The sequence below is a fragment of the Gracilinanus agilis genome, chromosome 2 (assembly GCF_016433145.1).
Source record: "Gracilinanus agilis isolate LMUSP501 chromosome 2, AgileGrace, whole genome shotgun sequence".
NCBI lineage: Eukaryota > Metazoa > Chordata > Mammalia > Didelphimorphia > Didelphidae > Gracilinanus > Gracilinanus agilis.
In genome coordinates, this window is record NC_058131.1 from 451,310,138 (window position 1) to 451,326,672 (window position 16,535).

General features: G+C 38.2%; 1 protein-coding gene across 1 annotated transcript in view; it reads left to right on the forward strand.

Annotated features, from left to right (window-relative positions):
- MIA2 (MIA SH3 domain ER export factor 2) overlaps positions 1-16,535 on the forward strand; it is a 176,023-nt gene that overhangs the window by 54,218 nt on the left and 105,270 nt on the right. The window contains exons 7-9 of the mRNA XM_044664782.1: positions 6,736-6,867; positions 7,488-7,509; positions 7,617-7,705. Of these exons, the coding sequence (XP_044520717.1) occupies positions 6,736-6,867; positions 7,488-7,509; positions 7,617-7,705 (243 nt within the window). The remainder of the gene's footprint in view (positions 1-6,735; positions 6,868-7,487; positions 7,510-7,616; positions 7,706-16,535) is intronic.

The window sequence follows — 16,535 nt, forward strand, 5'->3', positions numbered from 1 at the left end:
GAAGCCTAGCATAAGCCTGGGAGGAAAGTGAGAAAAACAACCCTCCATATCTTCTATCCTACCTCCCTCCCAAAACAATGCCATAGCCCTCTGAAGGAATGATAGAATATGAAGGAGAGCAGTGACCAAATATCCTGGGTTCACCTATGTCCCTTGTATGATCCATGTAGTGTGAGATGTATCTTTGCAGTTTAAAGTGTAAAATAATGATAATGAACAGGAACAGTGGGACCACAGCACAGAAATGGCATTTCTGGTGGACTTATTCATACTCATCATTGGTCAGGATGATCTTTAGTAAGATAGCCAAGAAACTATTTTTTTTTACTTGTATTCTGTACTGAGAATTGCCCTGTATGACTGTCCCTTCAGTGTTTCCTGACCCACCAGATCTACCTCTCTTTGTGAGCCCTATCATGTAGGAGAGGTAAGGAATGCCATATCTTTGACCTTTTAGAAACTTCTGCTGAGGAACTGCTCACCTTTTTCCATGGGAGTTAAATAGTTTCACCTCCCCCCAGGAAAGCAAGACACTTTTCAGCAGCAGCACCTGTGGTCCTCTACTCCCTCCCTAGAGAGTGGTTATCCAGTGACCACTGAGTACTCTGTTGGCATCAATATGAAGAGACCTTCTTATTTGCAATTACAGTAAGCAGAGGGATATGCTGATGTCCACTTCCCTGCCTCTGGGATCTGTGTCACTGCTGGGTCTGCTTCCATTGGGGCCAGTATTGCTGTTCACTCTGCTTGCCTGTCTCTTTGAGCCCTGTACCACTTCCTACGGTCCCTGCCTTTTCTCTTCATTATCCTGGAGTCACATGCTGTCTACTCTGCCAGGGCAAAGCACTGCTCTCCTGAGTCAAGGTCTAACAGTCCTTTTCCTTCTCCCTCAGTGGTGCCTGAGCACTGTCAATATTGAGTCTGCTTCTTGTGCTGGCTGAGCACAGCTATACTCATTGACTCTAATAATGTTCCTCTATGCCAAGTGAGAGTGTTGCTGTGGGGGCTGCCTCTTCTGGGTCCTCACAGTTGCCCATTTGTGCCAGGGAGAAGACTGCAAGGGTCACTCCTGCTGACCCTGTTCTTCTGGCGCTCATATTCAGAGTCCAGAGAGAAAGAGAGTTATATTGGTAGGAGTGAGAGCAGAAACTTTTTCTGCTAATAGACTCATATAGCCCCTCCACTTTTCATTTGGAATGTATTTGGTGCATTTGTTCATATCCTCAGTTCTAGGAAAGTCTCTGCTCCAGGGAGCCTATAATATTGTCCTTAGTACCTCCCTATTGCCTTATACCAAAGTGTTCTAACAAAGTTCAAACAGCACAGTTCCCTTTGCCTAATAATAATATTTATCTAGCACTTTAAGGCTTGCAGACTACTTTACATATGTTAACTTGTTTGATTCCCACAACAACCCTGTAAAGTAGGTGCTATTGTCATTCCTGTTTTACAAAAGGAGAAAATGAAACTGAGAGAGGTTTGAATGATTTGTCCAGAGTCACACAACTAATAAGGATTTAAGGATGGATGGATTGAAATTCATATCTTACTGACTCCAAGTCCAACACTATATCCACTGACCTACCTATCTGTCAACTAAATGCTATATGAAAAGTACTCATCAGTTTCTAATAATCTCAACAATTCACTATTTAGAGAGTTCTCAGGCCAACCATAGTCATAGGCCTGGTGATCAAAACTGACCTTGAGACTTAATTGGCTCAGCATCCTATGGTTTGGTCTTTTGGCTTGACTTCCTGGTTGCCTGTGATACAGAAATGCCACAAGAAGTTCCAGTTGCTTCCTCATGATTGACTGGTGGACCACCGTGACCAACACAGAAGCATGGGGGACAGGCTTAGGTGAATCAACTCTACTATCAGGGAAAACAACATGTACACAAAGAAGTATATGCAAAATATATACAATGTAATGCCTGAGGAGTAGGGGTGGCTAACCAGGAAGGACTTCTCCTGTAGGAGGTGACACTTCAGCTATACCTCTTAAAGGGAGGTAGGGATTCCAAGTTGTGGGCATAAAGAAGAGCATTACAAGCAGGAGTCTGTCCAAAGTCATTGAGGTAAGAAACAGAATGTCTTGTGCTGGAGATCGTTGAGTGTTGCCAATTTGACTGGAATGTAGGTAGAGTGCATGAGGGATTTAATATGAAATCAGTACTGAAAGATAGGCTGGAGTCAGACTGTGAGGGCCTTTCAATGCCATGTGAGTTCTTGTTTTAGACTAGGGGAAGTTGAAAGCTCCTGAAGTTGTGGCAAAGGACCTGGTCAGACTTGCTTTTTAGGAGTACCAGTTTGGTAGCTGTTCAGAGGATGGTTTGGAGTAAGAGGTGAAACTGGACTCAGGGAGACCAATTAGGCAGTTGTATAGGTGAGCAGTGATGGGGGCTTGAGTTGGTCTTGTGAGTGGAGAGGAGGAGGATATGAAAGATGTGAAGGTAGAACTCAGCAACTGATTCACTTATGGGCTAGAGCAGTGATGGCAAACCTTTTAGCCCCATGCCTGCCCTCTGCTGTTCCACTGAGTGCCAGGCATGCCCTGCCCCGAGTTTACCCCACATAGGGGAGGGAGAAGGTGCTCTCATTGGGCTGCTGGGTAGAGAGGAGGATGATGTGAAAAAGTGTCATCAGACATGGTGGAGAGGGGGAGGGGAGCAGCTCTGCCCCAGCCCCTCTGCCTTTCTAGTAATGGACTCTTGGGGGTGGGGAGCAGCCATGTGTCCACAGAGAGGGCTCTGTGTGCCATTTTTGGCACCTGTGCATAGGTTTGCCATCACTGGGCTAGTGGTACAGGATAGTTAAAAGTCAAGAGTGATTGTTTTGGCTGAACTACAGTGTGGAAGTATAGTTGATGTCCATTGACTCTGGGTTGGGGCTAGGTTGTAAAGACCTTTAAAAGCTATATAGAGGAGTTTATATTTAATTCTAAAAGTAATTGGAAGCCACTGAAATTGGTTGAGTGAGGAAGTCATGTGGTCAGATCTACATTTAAAGAAAATAACTTTAGCATTAGTATTTGCAGTATACTGAAATAGTGAGAGATTTGAAGCAGGAAGGCAATTAAGAGACTCTTGCAATAATCCAGGTAAGAGCTGATGAGGATCTAAACTAAGGTGATAGCTTTAGGAATGGAGATAATGGGTTGGATATGAGAGATGATGGCAATATTTGCCAGCTGTTTGACTATATGGGAAAAGGGAAAGGGAAGAATCAAGGATAATGACTACATTATGAACCCAAGACATTGGAAAGATGGTGGTGTCTTTGACAGAACTAAGGAGATTTGGAAGGGAAACAGAACTAGTATAGATTTCAGGAAAAAGATATTGAGTTCAGTTTTAGACAAGCTGAATTTGAGATATTTCTGGGACTTCCAGGTTGAAATGACCAATAGGCAATTGGTGATTACAGGGAGAGATTGAAACTGGATTTGACAGTCTGGGAGTCAGCTGCATAAAGGTGATGGTTAAAACCATGGGCATTTGATGAAGTTACCAGGAGATTAGGAGAAGAGAAATGAGCCCAGGAGAGAACCTGGGAGAACAGCTAGAATTAGGAATAGTGATATAGATGATGTGCCAGCAAAGAAGATTAAGAAAGGGGGGGAGGGGCAGCTGGGTAGCTCAGTGGAGTGAGAGTCAGGCCTAGAGACAGGAGGTCCTAGGTTCAAACCCGGCCTCAGCCACTTCCCAGCTGTGTGACCCTGGGCAAGTCACTTGACCCCCATTGCCCACCCTTACCAATCTTCCACCTATGAGACAATACACCGAAGTACAAGGGTTAAAAAAAAAAGGTGGGGGGGTTCAGACCGGTAGAGTGTTGTCATGAAAACCCAGAAAGGAAAGCACATCTGGGAGGAAAATGTGGTCAATAGTGTCATCTGTTAAATGAGAATAATATATGCAATACCTATTTCACAGGGTTGTGACAAAAGCTTGTTTTGAAAATATTTAAATAATATATAAATGTGATTTATATGGAATAGAACACACTTTCTTTACACTAACCAAGGAGCAGTATCCTGGAAACCAAAGAACATTAGACAAGGGGACAAATTGGGAAGGGAATAGCTGATTAAGAAGGTGGTATCTGAAAACAGGAATTGGATTTCTGGACTACAACTTAAAATTTAAAAATGATGGATTCTTAGTTAATGATGGAATAGACCTGAGAAGAGTTGGTAAAATACATTTTCCTAGAGTCTTAAAAATCTAAGAGTATAGTTTTTTAACTAAAAAGAAAGAGATAGGGGGAGAAACTGCTCAGATATAACTACTGTGTTAGATGCCCCAGAAAATACAAGAGTAGAGATGGTGAGAAATCCAAGCATACAAAATCCAAGAAAGGAACTATTAATAAAATCATGGCCTCAGATGAGGCAGTATGATACAGTGGATTTTTGTTTTTTTATTTTTTGCAGTTAGAGGACCTCAGTTAAAATTATGATTCTGTCACTTTGGGAAGTCAATAAACATTTCTTGCCTAACTTGCCTGGTCTATAAAATGATACTGGAATAAACCTCTGAGATTCCTTCTAGCTACAAATTTATGAAACTTAGAATATACCACAACTGTATCTAGTCTGAGTATCACAAATAACTATGACTCAAAGACTTCCAGTGCAGGGGAAATACACTAACCTTCCAAAGGTGGCTCAACACCTTTAACTGTTAGGAACTTTTCCCTTCCATGAGACCTTCTTAACTGGGGAAAGTGGACCTTCAAAAGGGTCTTCAGAGTATGTTTCATATTATGAAGTTGGAGGAAAATTATAGCTTTATTTTCTCTGACTGCTAACTAAAATTTCCTTCAATTAGTTAAAAATATTCTGAGATGTTCGTAGTTTTCACTATACAAAAAGCCCAAGTTTGCCTTTTTTCCATTTCTATTCCTATCTCCTACTTCTGTCAGCATAATTATAATCCCTCTTTAACACCTCTGCAAATACGTGGAAACAGTTTTTTTGTTCCCCTCCACTAAATCTTAAGTTTTGGAGAAAATAAATACCCCCAGTTTTCTTCAATTGCTCCTTTAAGTATGTTACCCTCAAAGGTGACATAATTTGTTAAATACACAGAAGCTCATCACCTCTAGGCTAGTCACTTTTGCCATGGCAACACTGGAAATAGAGAAAAATACAAAACAGCCTCGAGTCGACTCTATTTGGTCCCTTTTACTTCTATAGTGACAGAGGCAGAGAACGGTAGATGGAGAGTATTAAAGAATGACAGTTTTTAGACAAACTATAAACATTAAATTGTTATTTTAAATGTGACATCTTTGGTCACTCAATGAGTAGACAGCCTTTCATGTAAAACTATGAATCTGTTATATGCAGCTTGCTTTAAAAAATAAAGTATATAATATTTCAGCATGTTGCTTTATACATTAAAAAAAAAGTAACTGCTGTATTTGGCTCTTTGTTAGGCATTGAAAAGAAAATCAGACCAAAAAAAATGAAGCACCCAAGCCCTTTCCAGTACTGCATCTATGATCCTGTAATCCCAACAAAATACTATAGAGCTAAAAAACACCATAATATTGTATTCACAGATACTTGATTTGAGAGCTTTTAGAAATCACACCCAGACTTTTGTAAAGAGAATATTTGATTATTAAATTTTTTTAGACTTGCCATTTTAAATACCCTCCCACAATATTTTATTTGTTGATCTCATCAGCTCTTAGAGATTCAGTTTCCATCTTTGTGCTAATAATTTTCACATTTACTTATCCAACCTTAACTTCTTTTCTGTCTTTTCCAGCTACCTATTATACATTTGGAACTGGATGTCATGCCCCATGAACATCATTTTTTTGATCCTAAGTATTGGTACCAAGGCAAGGCAATTGGGGTTAAGTGATTTGCCCAGACTTATACAGCTAGGAAGAATCTGAAGTCATATTTGAACCCAGGATCTTCCATCTCCAGGCTTAGCTATCCACTGAGCCACCTAGCCACTTCTGTAGACATCTTAAACTCAACATGTCCAAAACTGAACTCATTTTTTTCTCTAAGGCTTACCCCTTTCCTGAATTTTCTATTACTGTGGAAAACTTGCAACCTAAGTGTTATCTCTCTTTCTACTCCCCTTCTCCATTCTTCTAACATTGTCACCTCTCTGTGGCAAGCTTTCATCACTTCACACCTGAACTATTACAGTAGCCTGCCTGGTGGCTTTTCTTGCCAGAAGTTTCTTCCCACATCTCCTCCCCTCACTTGTCAAATTGATCTTCTTAAAGCCATTTCTGACCATGTCAGCTCTATATTCATTAAACTCCAGCTGCCTCCAAGATAAAATTCAAAATCATTTGGCTTTTAAAGCCCTATATAACCTACCTCCATCTAACTTTTCCAGGCTTCTTATACCTCGCTCTTCTTCACTTACTCTGCACTTCAGGGACACTGGTGTCCTTGCTCTTTCTCTCACAAGACATTTTCTGTGGGAAATGTATGTTTTTTTCCTGGTGGTACCCCATGTGAAATCTTAACTCCTAGGTTCCTTAGAGTTCTAGCCAAAATCTCACCTCCTATAAGAAGCCGTTCTCAATCTTTATGCTAGTAGTGCCTTTCTTCTGTTGATTATATACAATTTATCCTGTATATATCTTGTTCATACATAGTTGTTTGCATGTGTCTCCTCATCGTAGGTATTTAATAATGCTTATCTATAGCAAAAAATTTCCATTGATTTTTAAATTTCTTTTTGTGTTGAAGGTTGTAGCAGCATTGCCTGAAGATATGCGACCAGGTACTGATCTATATGGATTTCCATGGGAAATGGTGTTATGTGCAGTTACAGTGGGCTTTTTTACAGTTATTCTCTTTTTGTGCAGAGGTTTTTACTCGGTAAGTAACCAGAATATTCATTATACTAAATGACTTCTACTGTGTGCTAGCACATTTTTTATTTTAAGTACAGAATAAAATTATAGTTAAGACTAGTCACTCAAGATTGAACATGTGGGTGATTAACACTAAAGAAAAGAGCAAGATACAGTTTAAAAAAATAAATTGCATATTTTTGGTAATTTGTTGCAAGATTGTTCTACTTCTGTGATAAAACTTTCATTCTGTTCCTTTTTATATTCTTAGTATATCCTCTTATATTTTATATAAAAAAGAGAATTTTTCTCTTTGTCTCCAAAATATTCTGTACTTATATTATTCAATATGTTGGCTATTCTATATATTGTTAATATTTTTCTTCATATATCAGTGTTTATACTAGCTCAGCATGTACTGTTACTTGCTTTCCCAAGAAAACTTCTAGTTTTATAGTATTTGAGTGAGAAGAAAGGGTAAAAACATTGGCTATTTCTTCCTCTGGCCAGACAAAATTCATTGTCTTAATATAATGAGGAGTCACTAATATTTGTAGCATAAATATTAGAATCTTAGTACATTAGATTTGTTATATGGTTTTAAAATGCATTGTAATGTAATTTCTTTGTTAAAACTCATTTCAGGTTAAAAGCCGACTTTATTTAGGTAGGCTATTTTTTTTCTATTTAATATTTTTTCATGGTACTTTGAAATTTTTCATCCATTTCATTATGATAATGTAAACATGATATCATTGATTTTTTTTTTTTTAGGAAGGGAAAAACAACTTGCCAAAAAAGTTTCTGAACTAGTAGAAGAAAAATGTAAGATTCTTAAAACCCTTAGCCTTTTTAAAAAAGAGGTAAGCATCGTTTCTTAAATTGTCAATTCATGTAAAACTTATAGTTTTACCAGAAAAAACTTATAAATAGCAACTTTATCCAATTTGTCTTGCTTTCAAGTATCTTGTTAATTTGCAGTTTTCTTTAAAAAGTACTGTCCCTCATAATCACAGTATGTTGCATTTAATATGGCACATTTTCTTTTAAAAATATATTCACATCTTATCTCATTTGATCTTGGTAATTAGCCCGTGAGGCAGGGAGTGTGGATATTATTATTTTGATCTTACAGATGAGGAAGCAAAGCCCCAAATATTAAGTCACTTACCTAAGACATTAGCCAGTAAAAGAATGGAACTTCTGCTTCTACATTCTTTTCACTACTTTTTCTCAGAGGCACTAGGGTGATTTCATTATCTTCTCTTTTTCACAAAACAAAAAATACTGCATTTACATTTTCCAATGAGTTACTAAATCCTTGTGTAAAATAATAAACATTTCATTGTCTTTTCTCCATCCTACTTGCCAGTGGTTTAATTTCTTTTTGTCTCTTTGTTTGCACGTTTATTATTTTTTGAGATTTTTACACTACTCATTTTTTTTTTATAGTTGGATAATTTGGATTTTAGTTCAAAGAAATTCTACAGTAATATTATAATAGAACACACTAATCTTTAGGAACCAGGGGACCTTGGCTTGAGTTTCATACAAACTTTACCAACAAAATTGAGAGTTAGGATCAAATGACTGATAGTCATTGATTTAATGCTGTCTTCAATTGAGGAATGGCCTAGGGATTTGTCTTTGACCCATTGCTATATATTATTTTATCAGTAACTTAAATAAAGGCATAGATGGTGTGTTTATCACATTTGTAGATGACACAAAGATGAGTAGGTGTGGCTGACACATTGACAGGTTTCAAGAAGGTTTCATCATATCAGAACAAAAGGCAAAGCTGAATAAGATGAATTTAGTAGAGAAAAATGGAAATTCCTTCACGTTGGTACAAAAAAAATTCAATTTACTGAGTTTTGAATGATGTTTAGCATGGCTTAATGACAGTTCCTGTGGAAAAGATGTGAAAGTTTAAGTGAGCTGTACTCTTAGTAGTGCAATGTGGCAGCCAAAATAGCGCATAGTACTATAAAGGGTAGTAATCCTCAGATCATCTCTGGAATGTGATGTTCTTTTCTGGAGCCACATTTTGGAAAGGAATTGAGAAGTTGAAGTGTAGCTAGAGGATTGTGACCAGAATGTCAAGGGCTCAGGCTGTTGTTATTTAGTTGTTTCAGACTCTTCATTTTGTTTTGGGGATGGAGTGTCTTGGCAAAGATACTGAAGTGGCTTGCTAATTCCTTCTCCAGCTCATTTTACAGATGACAGCTGAGGAAAATAAGATTTAATGACTTACTCAGGGTCACCCAACTAATAAGTATGTGAAGCAGGATTTGAACTCATGAAGATGAGTCTTCCTGATTCCAAGCCCAGGACTTTATTTGCTGTGCCATCTAGATGCCTGAAGACCCTAGAGACCATATCATATTAAGCAACTAGGTGTCACAGTGGATAGAGTACTGGGCCTAGATTTGGGAATACCTGAGTTTCAATCTGGTCTCATCCAGATTGTGGATGTGTGACTCTGGGCAAGTCACTTAATCTTTATCTTGGTTTCTTACTCTGTAAAATGGGAATTTTACAGCACCTCCCAGGGTTGTTGTGAGGTTAAAACAAGTTAAAAGCACTTTGTGAACTTTTTAAGAGTTTTAAATACTAGGAAATTAAAGATAATAAGAATGCTTGGCCTAGAGAAGACTTTGAGGGGATCTCAATTTCTTCAAGCGTTTGAAGGGTTATCATGTAGATAGATCATGTTCTGTTTGGCCCCAGCAGATAGAACTTAAGAGCAATAGGGAGAATTTTTGGTATAATGTAAGGAACCACTTCCTAGCAACTAGAACTTCCCAAAAAATGTAGTAAGCTATATCCAGTCAATGAGTTCTTCTTCCCTGGGTTCTTTAGGTAAAAGCTGTATGACTTCTTATTGAGAATGTTTACAGAAAAGATTCCTGTATAGGCTTGGGTTAGACTACGTGGCTTCTAAAATTCTGTCCTTCTGAATCTTGGCTCTAATACTACCTATATAATCTTGAGTAAGTCACAATCTCTCTTAGCCTCTGTGTGTAAAGTGAGATCATTTATGATAATCAAAAAGTGAGAAACATCTGTGTTAATATGTGTTATTATATTGTTAATGTAACAATAGCTGTTATATATTGTTATTATAAAACATATTAGGGATAGGGGCTAGACCTGTAATTTCATGATATTTGATTGTCAGATCAGTGATGATATCTTCAAACTTGAGGTAGTTGGATGCTAATAAAATATACCTGGTGTATATGACTTTTACTTTTCAATGGTCTTGCTCTTAGGGTCATATCCTTCCCTATGTTTATTGGGAAATGATGCTAAGAGTTGAAATCTTAGGCCTTTTTGAGACATAGACTTTGACAAACTTTGCTAGGGAAATATAAAGATTATACTTTTTTTTTTTGTCATTTGTATGCATTCAGTTTTAGTGTTACCCACAAATGCTCTACTGCCTTAATTGGAAATTCTAACATTGTTTTATCTGACCATAGCTACTTATTATTTCATTTCTCCCTAATCCTTACCTCTCTTACACCTAGTCTTCTCCCCTCTTAAATCTTCCTCACCCTTTAGTACCTTTTCGGGCCGTTAGCCTGCCTTCATCCTTCTTGACCTCTCTGCTGCATTTAATATTGTTAACCACTTTCTTTTTCTGGATACTTTCTCCTCTTAGGGTTTTGTGACACTGTGAGTGTTCTTCAGACCTGTCTTGAACTCTCCCATCTTAGTGACCTTATCTGTTCTTGGGGTGTTAAATCTCATTTTTGTGTAAGTGACTCACAGATCTGTATATTCAGCCTAACTTTTCCTCTTGAGTTTTAGTCGCACATCACCATTTTCTTTTGGATATTTCAAACTGGATATCTCAGACATCTCAAATGCAGAAATTGAACTCCTTTTTCCTTCCAAACTCATTCCTCTGCCAGACTTTTATGTCTGATAGCACCATCCTCCCACTTTCTCAAACTTTATTTTTCCCTATTTCTCACCCCTTATATGCAATCAATTGCTAGAGCTTATCATTTCTACCTCCTTAATATCTTTCATATCCAAGCTTTCTTTCTTATATATGTATTTCTCACCTAAACTAGGCCCTCATTATCTCTTATCTAGATGTGATAGCTTTCTAATTAGCTCCTTGCTTCAAGTCTCATTCTATTCTTCTACCCTACACACTCCTACCAAAGTGATTTTCCTTAAGTGTTGATCTGTTCCTGACTCTCCTACTTGTTCAATTTAAGGAGTAGCATATGGTCTCTAGGATAAAATATAAACTCCGTAACATTTTAAACCCTTCATAACTTGAGTCCAACTTCTCTTTATAATCTCAGTGGATATTATTCAAACACAACTGTGTGGGAGTGAAAGTGAAGGGAGGAAGTTAGGAGGATTGAGAGAAAGGAGAGAGAAAGATAGAGAAGGGAAAGGAAGGTAGAGTCCCTAGCCCCTGTGGGGGAAATTGACCAGAGCCCTCAAATGAATGATCAGAGAGCAACTTTAGGGTTTGAACAGCTAGGTTTTATTTTAATTAGAAAGGGAAAGGTCTAGGGAAAACTAGGAGGTAGGAAGAAAGGGAAAAAGGCGCCAAGAGAGAGATTAGGGTCTATAGGGTAGAGAGCGGAGCTTCCAGCATAGAGAGTAAAGCTTCCAGGGTAGAGAGAGAGAAAAATGCCAAAATTTCTCTTTTATACTTTTCCTGACACCTCCCACGAGGTGTCAGGGGAAGTTGTAGCAGAGAGAGTCCTGGGAGCTGTGGTCTCCCAGGGTTTATGATAATTCCAAATGACACATTCCCCCCTATGATCCTTTGGGAGACCAATCTCCCCAATGGATCATAACAAACATAAACAAATTTACAGTCACAATAAAGGGTATATACATCAATACAAGGGGAGAATGGTAACAATTTTTACAATATAAAGAAATCAAATGGCACTTCTTTTACAAAAATATTCAGGGGGCAGTCCCCTTTTTTCACAAATATATACATATATATAAAACAAATACATTTAAACAAAAGAGATGAATTTAACAAAACAAATGAATTTTAAAATAGACAAATGAATTAAAAAACCCCCCAAAGTTCATAAATTTTGCAAATCCGGTTGCTCTCTTAGGCTACTGGATCATGCGTTCTCCATGTGGTCTTCATGGGTATCTCCATTTTGATTCCAGGAGGCAGTAAACTTCTTCCTAAAATAACCTAAATACTCCATATGAAATAAAAATACATTTCCCCCTGAGGAGGATAGAAAGAAACAGTGAAATCACACAGGGAAAACATGGCTGAGGCATGAGGCATATGAATCACCGCCAATCAAATTCATCAGAAAATTTAGCACAAAAAAGCCAAATAAGTAGTGGATGAAAAATTTTAAACATCCAATCCTAAATTTTATATGAAAAAAATTCTAAATAAGAAAAAATAGAAAATCACACTAGGTCTTTGAATAATGTCCAATTAACGTAATCCATGTCAGATATCATGCACTTACGTCCACTTAGCAGCCAGGACCACAGTCAACCACCATAGAAAGAAAATTTAGCAAAAGGACTAGATTTGTATTTATTGGTCTGATATTACGTCGTGTCTTCATTTCTTCTTTCATCATTTCTTCTCAGGGATATAATATGGAGCCAGAGCAGCGAATTGTTAGGTACTTGACATAAATTTTCACAAGGAGTGTGGTTCAAAGAGTCCTATGTCTTAACGTATGTTAAACGTCACAACCTCGATTCTCACACTAGGTTCAAGTCCTTTTTATTGGCATAGAAGTCTTAGCAATCCTAGCAGGATTGGTTTCCCTTTTTGACCTGTGTGCTTTTTTTGGCAGCAGTCAGGTTAGGTACATGCTTCTTTGGCACTATATTGATATCCGTGCTTCTTTGGCGTATTGATGAATTCTGTGCTCCTTTGTTGATCCCATTTCATCGAATCAGACATTTCTTTGAATCAGACATAAGTACTAAGTCCTATAATAGCGAAATACCAATGGCAGTTTCAATAGTCTAAGGCTTTTGGGCAGGCAATTATAGTTAGAGCTAATAGATATACTAAACCTACACTAATCTAATAATCAAAAACTCTTTCAATTTAGATAACATGTGCTTCAGGTACATAAATTGCACATGCAATTATAAAAAAATGTGCTAAAATTTCAGAACATATATATATATATATATCCTAAATATCTCCTATAGTTAGTGACAATGAGAGAAAAAAATATAGGTATATGTATGTTGCAATTCATGTCACTTAAGGAAGGGTAGAATATAAGGGTTCATGAACCCAAGAATTTTGATGCATTTCCTCTTAAATTAGCCATGATCCACAGTGTGAGTGCAAATGAGGTAAAACAATGAAGTTATAAAAGCAATAATATATTATAAAAATATAAGTTTCACAAAAAGCACAAAATGCAAATCAATTCAAATTCAAATCAAGTCAATTGAATAGAGATAATATATGTTCAAATACAGTGAAACAACAACAATAACAAAACAAAAAAAATACAAAGTACAGATGTAGCAAGTCACAAATACAATCAATAGTCAATTTCAATACAGGTCAATTGTTCAATATCAACAGAAGGTACTCGTTTTACATGGCTACAATGAATCCATGAGTCCTCCCCAATTTTAATAGCTGTTGGTGTAGTCAATAGGACCTGGAATGGTCCATCATAAGCAGGTTCAGTTGACCAAGTGCGTTTGAAGTTATTTTTGTACATACTATCACCTGGGTTTAGATCGTGAAGCGAGAAGTCTAGGGGGCTTGTCTGAACAGCAGCTCCAGAATCGTGGAGCTCTCACAGTTGAGTTTGTAATTCTTTTATGTATGTGGCAATGGTTGTATCTCCTCCTAACAACGAAGTATAGGCAGGGGTAAATGGTTGAGTCTGAATAGGTGGATGTCCGAATAGCATCTCAAATGGTGAGATGTGCAAATCACCTCTGGTTTGGCTTCTGAGAAAAAATAGAGCCAGAGGGAGAATTTCAGGCCATTTTAGATGAGTTTCCGTGCACAATTTGCCAATCATAGTTTTAAGTTCTTTATTTATCCATTCAACTTGGCCGGAGCTCTGGGGATGATAAGGTGTATGAAATTTAGGAGTTATCCCCCAAAATGAATAAATTTGTGATAAGACCAAACCCGTAAAATGGGTTCCTTTATCTGAATCAATCTGTGCTGGCAGTTCAAAATGAGGAATAATTTCTTTTAGGAGGATTTTGGCAACAAAAGCCGCTGTGGCCCGAGCAGTAGGAAAGGCTTCAGACCACCTGGTCAGCTGATCAACAATGACCAGGCAAAATTTATACTGTCCAGCTTTCGGCTAGAGATAAAATCAATTTGTAAGTGCTCAAATGGTGTGTAAGCAAGAGGATGTCCACCAAAGGCTTTGCCATGAAAAGCATGTTGATTGAAGGCCTGACATGTAGGGCAAGCTGTACATATTTTGGAGGCAATTGTAGTTATTCCAGGTGCTACCCATACTCTTTTAACAGTCTACAATGCCTTGGGTGCCAAAATGACCATATTTATGAATGGATTGACAAATTTTGGTGTAGAAATTTCTAGGGAGCAGGGGTTTGCCATCTGATGATACCCATACTCCATTAACTTGCTTGGCTTTAAATTTCTTTTTCCATTGTTTCACTTCCTTGTCTGTATAGGAAAGGGATAGATCCAAATCATCAGTGATTGTCAGTGCCAAAATGAGTTCAGGTCCTTTCAAGGCCACTAGCTTTGCTGCGGCATCTGCTCGGTCATTTCCCCTAGAGACAGGGTCAGTACCACATGTATGTGCAGAGCAATGAACAACAGCTATGGCTTCGGGGAGCTGGAGGGCAGAAAGAAGTTCCGTAATAAGGTTTCCATTAGCAATACATTTTCCAGCTGATGTCAGGAATCCCCTTTGAAGCCATAGCATGCTGACGGCATGACATGCCGAATGCATAATGGGAGTCAGTGTAAATTGTAGCCCTCTTATCCTTTGCTATAATACAGGTATGTTTTAAAGCTGTGAGTTCTGCTCCTTGTGAACTTACATTTGAGGATAAGGAAGCTGACCACAGAGTAGCAAATTCAGTAACTACTGCAGCTCCTGTATGGCGCATGCCATCCCTCATAAAGGATGAACCATCTGTTAATAATATTAATTCGGGGTTGTCCAAAGAGGTGTCTAGTAAATCACTGTAGGGTTTATCAGCAATGGACACCAAAGAGGTACAGTCATGTAAAGGTTCTCCAGAAGTTGGCAAATCAGGGAGCAAGGTTGCAGGTTTAAGAACTCCACAATGCTTTATTGTGATATTTTCATTGTTCAAGAGGGTTATTTCATATTTTGTAATTCTCTGATCTGTAAATGCCTGTGTCCTGTCTCAATAACAATGCCTCGACCTCATGTGGGCACATTATGGTCAGAGGGCATCCTAATACTAGGTCGGCAGATTTAGTCACTAATAGAGCTGTTGCAACTACTCTTCTAAGACGTGGTGGTGCTCCTGAAGCTATTGGGTCCAACTGGGCCGAATATTAGGCTACTGGGAGTTGAGCAGGTCCCAAAAGTTGAATCAGAACACCTGAAGCAACCCCTCTCTGTTCATGGATATATAAGTAAATTGTTTATCATAATTTGGGATGCCTAGAGCAGGGGCAGACAGAATAGCTTGTCTTAAATTTGAAAGAGCTGTCAGGTATTCTGTTTCCAATTTAAGTGTTTCAGAGACCGAATTTTTTGTAAGCGCTACAAGGGGTTTTGCCATTTCCCCATAACAAGGGATCCACTGCTGACAGAATCCTGTTGCTCCAAGAATTGCCCTTAATTGCTTTTTTTTTGTGGCAGGAGCGCTTAATTTTTGGATATTTTCAATACGTTTTGGTGAAATAAGACGGGACCCAGCAGTTAAAATGAAGCCTAAATATTGGACCTTGGGGAGAGACCACTGAACTTTGTCTTTGGAGACCTTATGGCCTCTCATATAGTTCCAAAAGGAGGTGCTTGCTATCTTCCTGACACGCTTCAGCACTTGGTGAAGCCAAGAGCGAATCATCCATATATTGGATTAAACAGCTCTGTTTGAATTTGATGGCATCTGTATCCGCATTTAAGAATTGCGTAAATAATGTAGGGCTGACCACGAACTCTTGAGGCAATCGAGTACAGGTTCCCTGTGAATCTTTCCAGGTAAAAGCAAAGATATGCCTGGAATCCTCATGTACAGGTATAGAAAAGAAAGCAGAGCACAAGTCTACAACAGTAAAGTGTGTAGCTGTGCTGGGAATAGAAGAAATTATTGTGTTTGGGTTTGAAACCACGTATATAATATGATTATTTACAGCTCTTAGGTCTTGGACAAATCGATATTGGGCTTTTCCATCTGGGCCTATTTTTGATTTTTTAACAGGTAAAATAGGTGTATTATATTCTGATTTACATGGAATTATTATCCCTTGTTCAGTTAATGAATTTATTTCTGGGATAATTCCCTCATAACTGTGATCCTCCCAAATTCTGAGATCCTGTTTCTCACACATGATACTCCATCTCCCTTCACTGTACCTCTCTTGCTTGAAATGTACCTTTTCCTTACCTCTGCCTTTTAGTATCCCTTTTTCCCTTCAAGGTCCAGGTCAAGTACTACTTTTTCCGTGAATCCTTTCTTCAGTCCCCTCAACTAACACTTTCCCTCTTC